Source organism: Bacillus rossius, chromosome 13 (assembly GCF_032445375.1).
Source record: "Bacillus rossius redtenbacheri isolate Brsri chromosome 13, Brsri_v3, whole genome shotgun sequence".
Taxonomy (NCBI): domain Eukaryota; kingdom Metazoa; phylum Arthropoda; class Insecta; order Phasmatodea; family Bacillidae; genus Bacillus; species Bacillus rossius.
Genome location: NC_086340.1, coordinates 41,461,381 through 41,471,071, shown reverse-complemented (window position 1 = coordinate 41,471,071; position 9,691 = coordinate 41,461,381). Strand labels below are relative to the sequence as shown.

Sequence of the window (9,691 nt, the reverse complement as noted above, 5' to 3'; positions counted from 1 at the left end):
AGTGGCGTCAGACCAATCTAGAGGGACAAAATTATTTTTTTCGACTTTTTAATTATGGGTTGTGGTTATTGAAATATTATTGTAGAGACTTCAGACCATTCTTTAATGTGCTTGGTTGACCATTTTAAAAATGCTGCGTGCCAACTGAAGTGCTGATAAGAGAGCTGTATAGGAGGAGCGCTCCCGGCAGGGGTAGTATATGGTGGGGAGTGCGCTCTTTCAAGAGCGGTTACAGTTAGTGCGAGTGGTATTTTCTTGTTTTATGATCATAGAAGACATTCATAAAGGTATGTTCTTTAATTTGTATGAGTAACGCATACTTAATTGTGAATATTTATCCATACACTTATAATTTATTAACTGATGGAAAAAAAATGTAAACTTCATAAATTTCAATTTGACTTATTAAAAAATGTCCTCAATATACCCTCATGAAACTTCTGCAGTGCAAAATTACTATTCTATATTAAATGTTTTCGCTTTAACATTCTGCGCATATATGCGCGATTGATGGTTTTTGATTTTTTTCAGAGGTACTGCACATGTCACTTGCCGATCTCTTGACGCTGCCCGTCAGTGCTCCCTCTGGTCGTACAGGCCGTTGTGTGTCCTCAACACCCGACTAGAACGTGTGCAACGAATGCGCCCACGCGTGTTGTGTAGAGTGAGTTAGGGCAGTGCGCAAAACGCTTGGAAGTAATCCTGACTTGCGGTGTTGTGTGACGCGCTCGGCCGGGTGTGGCTTTGCGCTATCAAAACATAGTGCCCACGTAATTTTATGTCAGAAAAAAAACTAAAACTTTTTATATTCTTAAAACTTTAATTAATAAAGTAAGGTTGATTCAGGCGCATTTTCGTCATAACGCTGGCCGTCACCATCTTCCCGTGCTCTGTATTCTTCCGCGGGAGGTTGAGCCCTCCATGGCCAGGTCGCCAGGGAGCGAAGAGTTGCAGTCGATGACTCATCAAGGCCGGCAGCCCTGCGCGCGTGGAGCATTCATTCTCGCGCCAAAACCGACATGTAGAGTTCAATAATAGGCAAATTTTCTTAATTAGTTTTCATCCGTTCCACGGCCAGCCAAAACCGACCGTGCGATGTTTCGCGCGGTTCTTGTGTTACGTAATTTCACTTTGTTAAGAGTACCACACCAATGGGCCCGCGCTCAACGATTTAGTAAATCCGCTACTAGTCTGGACTTTTCCCATGCGGGGCTGCTTAGTAGCTAAACGCATTTAGCGGCATTAATTAACGACTCAGTTTCTGGTATGTGCGGCGGTACTGTGTGAGTTCTTCGTGCCTTCGGTACCATTGCGTCCGCGCCCAGCATTTCGTGTCCGCTACGCCACAGCAAGGATGGAACTCTGGTAACTATTTCCAATCCAACCTGAACTGTACTTATTTAACGGATTCACTTCGCACCTCAGAATGCTTCCATGTCAAGCTTTAGTCATACGGTGGTAATTCTAGTGTTAGTTTCGGCCATCAGCCGCATGCGTTGTCTGCCTGTGCCAAGGGCGTGTTAAGTGTGGAAGCATCTGCCACGTGTACTTTGCAACTCCATAATTCTCTAGGTTAACTTATAGGCAGTTTAATTATTTAGTCTTGTGTATTCAACTGCTCCGCCGTCCGGCATAAGTCTCCCGACGCGTCACGCACCACCATCTTTCATATAGCTAGTTTCAGGACAGCCTACGACACCTTGTTGAGTATTTCGCTGCTTTCTGCAAGATGTTAATCAGTGCTGCCATTCGAGGGCTGCATGTGCGGAGAATAAAAGGTAGACAATGATGCGGCCAGTTGCGTGACGGCGCCATGTACTATGTGACTTGTTAATTAATTCAGTTGTACTCAAGTGTTTTCTCTTAATCATCACGGCGTCCTGGGTGGCCTAAACAGCCCAGGGGGTCCTTCGTCGACGCGTCCCTGCCTGCAGCCACGTGGCACAGAACCCCGCCCTCGAGTTAAAATTCCACATTCTAAGTTCTTTAATTCAGGAATCAGGCAGCGGGGACGGTGTCAAAGTAAAGCGCGCACTGACATTTATTGCTATTCTGTGTCTTTAGATAAGTGTAAATAAAAATTCCAAAACACCTTTATTGTGTGTAATGGATCTTCCACTATTTTTTACCATAAGTGGAGATACAAAATTCGTAATGTTTGAGAAATTGATGTTAATATGAAAATGTACAGGACCCGTTAAGTAAGGTGCAAACCGACATTTATTGCTATTCTGTGTAATTAGGTAAGTGTTATCCTGCATACTTTTCAATTATGCTAACGTTTCTTATTTTAGTGTAACATCAAATTAGGTACTTGATTTGCATTTTGTTTTTACATTAATATTATTACGATGCTTAAATCACGACATTGCTGTATTCTTGTAGCTGTAGGTAGGTAGCCATTTCTTGTTTTCGAGTATCAAATTTTTTTCTTGTAATTGGAGAATGTTGTCATATGAATGTTAGCAAATAGGTGATTACGTATTCATTAATTAAATACGGTGGCTGCGTGCATGCATGTTTTGAACAACTTATATTTAAAAATGTCAATTGACTACATTATAAATACTTTAAAACACTGCGGACGGTTAGTTAGGTTAGTATAGCTACATTGAAAATACTGTCAAATCATTTTAATGGTTGTTTAGGAATTTCTAATTTAATGTGTAGCTATCCTGACCTACCAAAACATTCACACAATCTCCCAATGTTTTTTTATGTAGCTATACTAACCTAATTAACCGTTCAAAATAATTATTTTTATGGTTTTAGAAGTATAACAACACGTGTGTGTTTGTTGTTTTTTAAACAGCTGTTCATTTAAACAATTTCTCAGCTACATAGGCGCCATACTGCTTAGTGAAATCCAGCTTCAAGAAGTATCAGTTATGTTCCATCTGATCCATTTACTTATCTCTGCTCTGAAAACTGTGGCCAGTTTGTTCACGTAAGAAGATGGCGGCCATTTGTTTATATTTGCGAACAGCTGGTATGTGCGTAAGATGTCATAATAACTCTCATCTGACGGAAAGCAAAATAAATACAATGTCAAGACATCGTATGTATTTCAGCGATTTCCGGGAGAAATTTTTAAATTATATTATCTGGTACCCCCAAAATGCTATAATAAAGGGGAATGGACATATATAATGATCAACCAGCTTAAAAGTTCATGTGACCTGGCCGCAGCTACGTTTGACAAACATATAGCCTTATATAGATTCGAAATGTAATGTCCTTCCCCTTTTTTGTGACATAATTAATTGGTCTTTCCGACAAAAATTGCATCCAGGTTAACTGATTTACCGACTTGCCGAACATATCATTAATTGGATTTTCGCACTAAATTTGAATCGAAAATGATTACCGTCACCACGTGTAGAGTCGAAATTTTTTTCTCAGCTTTTTACTTTATCAAAGACAACATTTAACATATGGTAAACTACAAAGATGTTTAGCGCCCTTAACACAATTAAAGATCTTCCAAGGAATGTGATATCAAGTCATACTATTTATTCTATTACCAATCTTATAAATGTTCATACTGTAGCATTTTTTTTTAAACAAATGTTACAACTGAATACAGAATCAAAAAAATTGCTGGTTAGGTCTGTAAAAGATTTTAATTAATTTGATTGGCTCATATAAATGTAATGACAATAAGACTGTCATCTATAGTACACTTCTAATGAAACATAAATTAGACCTACAAAATTCTGTATCTCGTTTATTATCAAAATTGTGTTGCAAAACACATAGAAGTAGGCCTACTTCTATTTTGCCAAAAATGTGTATGTATGTATTCGGTATCCAGTATTAAAATATATTTATACTCTACTAGGCCCAAACAAGAGGCATGTTTTAACCTAACATGAACACTCGTGGACAATTATTAAACTTATTGTGAAAAGTTATTTTCTTCTGTTTTTCTACTTCCAGCTGTTCAGCCCCCTTCCTTGCACTCCTGTTCGTGCACCTATATGGTGAACAAGACGACATTTCATGTAAATACATCCTCCTAGAGCTTAAATTCACATCCAACATAATCCGACGTTAACACAACTGTCCTAATTTAAGTAAAACACTTCCAATTTGGTGCTAAAAATTGACGTCGTCCGACCGAAGGCCACCCTAAAGCCCGACCTGCAACCGCCAGTATTCAACCCCGCTGACGGAACGCGCCCCTAGTCATGGCCCACCCGAGTCAGGCGAGCCACCAGCAGCCAAGGTAGAACACGGCCCCATTATAAACAGACCGACATTACAGCCGACCACGTTGATAAAACACACACAGAATATAAACAATATTACGTATAAATTAAACGTTCGCTTAACGAAAGTGCGACGTAGGATTGCCCGGGCACTCACGTGTGTAAATGTGTCGATACGTGTGTGAGTGTCCCCCTGGCGGCCTTCTGCCTAGATTAGTTAATTAACCCATGTGACATAATTATTAACCCCTTGTGTTTCGTTATTACCCCCCACCGGAGCAGTCCGGCAAGAAACGAACAGTCTCTGGTGTGACGTATAATTTAAAGGACATAATTCGTAAACATATTAACTCTAAATTGTAAAAGGGATGAGTAATGTTAATTTAGCCTTAATAATTAATGTAGGAATTTAGCGCCCATTAAATCTCATATTAACGTGTTACATTAGAAAATAACGTAATGAGGTCAACCCTAGCGCGAGGGGCACCGAGCCTCGGCCGGACGCCATGACATCACGCCAGTACAGCGCGACTCGTGGACTGGGGCGGACGCACGTCCCACGGAGAGACATCATCCATTGTCTGCATTGAACTCACTTCTGGTAATTATAGTCACCTCCTCGAAACCTCTTTTTACTAATCTCTCCGTGCGTACCCGGTCCAAATTTCGGTCCAGGACTTAATCCGGCCGCATAAATTTGAAAACCCCCTGCACCACACTTGGTCTGCAGGGTAGTTTTCAGTATACGGCACAGGCCGCCTTCCGAACCACAGAACTTGAACTAAAACCAGTCGCCCCGGTGCTGAAACCACCCCGTAAGGGAACTTGGACGAATTTAGCTGCGGTCCACGCTCCACTACAGTGGACGCGAACACCGCCTCGATACATTGATATACAGGATTGGCCGCCTCCAATCGCCCTCACCCCTCTTTTGGGTAACCAGGCTCAGAACCGCCTAGTGCCACGCTAATACGTTACATTTAGTAATTTTGTGCGACGCCTTGAACCTGGAACATTCTTGAGTAAACTTGTGCGACGCGCCACCACGTAACATTCAGTAAACTTGTGCAACGCACCATAACGTAACATTTTTGTAAACTTGTGCCAAGCCTTCAATACGTAACTTTTCAGAATAACTTTGTGTAATTGTGTAACGTCACCCTCTGTACGACGTGGTGTGTAATCAACGGTATTACACGAAATCCACAGTCGCATGAATAAACGACGCACGTCATTTGTTGCATTACTTTAGCGCCTAATCAATTAACCATACGACTCCCAACCACCACCAAGTAGGGAATTCCTCATATCCCACGCAACACCGCCGATGGTCCTAGTGGGCCACGCAGGGCAAGCGACCCCACGACCCACCTATCGACTAGAAATAGAGCTAGTTTGGCGCCCACCCGGAAACACTACATCGACAACAGCCATTCCCACTAGGAGCCGCACCGGGACTCGAGCCCGAGACCCCGGACGACGGCATTTGGCGCCCAACGTTGGGCGAAGATAGGAAAAATAAGTTTTTCTTCACACAAATTTACAAAGAACTTTCACGAAAACACGAAAATTTTTAGCTATTATCAAGTCAGATTTTTTTTTTGGCCAAACCAAGCCACAGCACAGATACGGGATGGCCATTTTGCACAGGCAAATGTAATTAGGGCCAGACAGGCTGGCGCGACGCCAGCGCCACTCGCGACGCAGAAGCCTACGTCACAGCCCAACTCCCCCTCCACAGCGGCCATCATTGGCCTCCGCTTTGTGTGAGTGTCCGGTCGCCCTCGCCCATTGCCCCACACGCCCATCAGCACCCCCTCCCCCGCCGCGGACAGTTTTCGACCTCCGCTTTGTGCGGCTGCCCGGGCGCTCTCGGCCGTCGCTGCGCACAACAATCTGCGCATCACCTCCGCCACGGCTATTCTCAGCCTCCGTTTTGTGCGGCTGTCCGGGCACCTGCCCAGCCGGCGAGCGCGACCCCGCGTGCAGACCTGCCCCGCGCACACAGAGCCACGAGTGAGAAGCACGAACCAACACCGCTAAACATGCACCATAACTGGAGCAAATTGCAAACCTGGAACTCCGATGTTGTGTGCGCCCAGTGCTTATTGCCTAGGGGAACGGATCTGCTGACGGGGTCGAGACCATGGTACATGACCTGGTAATGCACCCCCCACAGTAACGACCCACTCGACCACTCATGGGTACAGCCGTGGGACGGACAGTTCCCGAGAAAGAACCACGCACAACCCGTAAAGACGGAAATGGAAACTAGCACCACCGTGGTGAGCACTCGCCCGACCACCTGCATGACGTGCACAAATGCCACACAAGGGGAACGCCACGCACAACAGCCAACACCACTTGCTGACCCGAATCTCGTTACGTACAACCGCCCCCAGGGTTACCAGGGCAAGTTCACACTACCTGAATTCGGTGGCCTCACACATGAGGACCCACAGAGTTTCGTGGAGAACTGTGAAGTGCGATTAACCCGGGCAGGTATACCCGTAGACGAGTGGTCGGGACAGGCCAGCGGGCAGCTGCGAGGCACAGCCTATGAATGGTGGGACATATGGGGACGTTTCGGCATGCCGTGGGCAGAATTCGCCGGCACACTAACTCGCCGCTTCGACACCGAACAGGCATTGGTCGACTGCACTTCGCAGTTCTATGGCGAGCGGCAGAAAGACGGCGAAACGGCCGAACAGTTCGTGGCACAAAAACTATGTCTCTTCACGCGCGTCAACCCACACGCTCGACCCACGACAGCGCTACCCACCGTGACGGCGTTACTACACACCGGCCTCCAGCCATTCATGCGTTGTTGTCGCCCGGAGTCGGTAGAAGAATATCTGCAGCAGGCAGCTGCCATCGAGCAGAACCTGCGCGATCTCTGGCAACGGGGCACACCGGGCACGAGTCGGGGACGCCTCAGTCAGACACCACAACAGGGGGGAGCTGATACCCAGCCACCGACCCGACGACGAGCTATCGAGAACACACCTCAAACCGACGCAACACCCACCAGGGTAGCACTACAGGACGCCCTGGGGCTGCCACTGTGCCAGCGAGGTTGCCCCAATGGTACACGCACCTGGCACAAAGACTGCCCATTGCCACCTCCTCGCGCGAGTAAACCGCCGGGAAACGCCAGCCCGGGGGCGGACCATTAGAACCACCGCTCCCGGTTACCACGGGAGGGGAAAGACCCCCCCATTTGTACCAGCTGACCCGGCCCCGGGACAGCCTTCTTCGCATCCCCGTGGTGGTCGACGGGAGAGCCGTGGCTGCTCTAGTCGACACGAAGGCGAGTCTCGTATTTGTAGCCCCCCACCTGGTACAGTCCGGGAAACTTCAACCGCAACAAGCGGAGTTACAACTAGCCACAAATACCCGGCCAGGCCTGACCGTAGGGCGAGCAACACTACAGGTCAGCATAAGGGGCTATATCACCACCGTGATCGCCCTCGTAGTCAAGGACCTCCGCGAGGAGATAGTCCTGGGGCAGCCCTGGCTGGCTGAGCAGGATGTCGTAATCGAGACCAAGGCCACCCGGGTACACATCGGTACGCAAGAGCGGCTAGCAGTCTATGCAGTCGAGTCACTACCTGCAAGGGCTAAGGAAGCCGTAACACTCCACCAGATACTTCACGACGTCCCACTCGAGTACCGCGCCGCCGTAGACCATGTACTAGCAGAGCGAAAAGAGATATTCACGGTGTCCGACCCACTCAGCCGAACTACGGTCACCGAACACCACATACCGACCACCCACAACAACCCGGTGTACGAGCCCCCCAGAGGGTACGGTTTCCGGGAGCAACGCGCCATCAGGGAACAGGTCGCAGAGATGCACCGGGATGGTGTTATTGAACCGTCGAACAGTCGCTACAATGCTTGCATTGTACTCGCGCCGAAGACGGACGGGTCACTACGGTTCTGCGTGGACTTCTGGCCATTGAACACAATCACGGTTAGCGCCCCGCCACCCCAGATCAGCGTAGAGAACGCGGTAGTAGGACTAGTACGAGCAACAGTGTTCAGTACCCTTGACCTTAAATCGGGGTACTGGCAGTTCCCCATACGGACCGAGGACCGCGAGAAGACCACGTTCACCATCCCCGACGGCCGCAAATTTCAATTTCGAGCGATGCCATTCGGGCTGAATTGTGCCCCCGCGACGTTCCAGGGGATGATGACGTGCGTACTAGAGGGCTATGTCGATCGCTTCGCGCTGGCTTACCTTCACGACGTAATTATATTCTCGGAGACCTGGGAGGAACACATCGGGCACCTTACGTTAGTTATAGATCACCTCGCTACCCAGCACTTGACCGTCGCGCACCACAAGTGCCACATCGGGACACAGGAGATAGAGTTCCTGGGACATGTCGTGAGCGCCGCGGGTAACCGGGCACAAGCGGGCCACCTCAAAAAGATCGCCGAAGCCGAGGTACCACGAACGCGGAAACAGCTCCAACGCTTCGTCGGCTTGATTAACTGGCTCCGGTGCTACGTCCCTAACTTCTCAAGGACAATAGCCCCCCTGATGGACCTCCTGTTACCACAGTCACGGTACAGATGGAACGACCACGCCCAGCGCGCATTCGAAGAGGTTAAACTCGCCTTCACACAGTGCCACAAGCTCACGCAGGGTAAACCCGGAACGTTGCCTCTACCTACAGATGGACGCAAGTACCCTCGGCGTGGGCGCGGTACTATACCACGTAGGCCCGGACAGCAGGCGTGAGGTTACAGACTATGCTAGTTCAAAGCTCGGCTCGGCAGAGCGCAGATATCATAGTAACGAGCAGGAGTGCCTAGCCGTAGTCTGGGCCATGAAGAAGTACCAGCCAACACCTCGAGGGAAAAAACTTCACACTTAGAATGGATAACCGATGTCTGACGTGGCTGCACACAATGCAGGGCAGGAAGGGCAAGCTGATTCGGTGGGCCTTGTTTCTCCAATCATTTGATTTTGAAGTAGAGCATGTCCCCGGAATCGATAATCAGCTGCCCGACCTGTTATCACGAGAACCCGACCAGAACACCGAACTGCGGGACGACGACGACTGGGACGCCATGCTACCACCAGTCACACCGAACCCAACCGAAAACGGCAACTCGTCGTGTGGCCGCCTCACGGCCGAAGCCAATGACGAGGAGGGACCGCCCAACACTGCTGCCGACTTGTACCGACGCGTATGCCAAGCCCAAGAGACATCACCCGACGCCGACCGCCGGCATCGTAAGATCCCCGCGGCTGAGCACGGCACCTGGCGCGTGCAGGACGGCATATTAATGACACGGACCCCGGGCAACCACGGCGACTGGCGGACCTACGTCCCCACGGAGGCGCGAGAGGCCACATTACGATTCCATCATGACCTGACCTTGCCGGGCATCCCGGGACGGATCAGACCCGCCGCGAAGTGGGCCGACACTACCACTGGCCAGGCCTGACCCACGACGTCCGT

At 48.8% G+C, this 9,691-nt stretch overlaps 1 protein-coding gene across 1 annotated transcript; it reads left to right on the top strand.

The window, feature by feature from the left end:
* The first annotated feature begins 6,475 nt into the window (after positions 1 to 6,475).
* Positions 6,476 to 8,964, top strand: LOC134538625 (uncharacterized). Its single transcript, XM_063380058.1, has 2 exons — positions 6,476 to 7,298; positions 7,388 to 8,964. Exons 1-2 carry the CDS (start codon positions 6,476 to 6,478, stop codon positions 8,962 to 8,964), a joined length of 2,400 nt encoding a protein of 799 aa, XP_063236128.1.
* Positions 8,965 to 9,691: the final 727 nt, after the last annotated feature.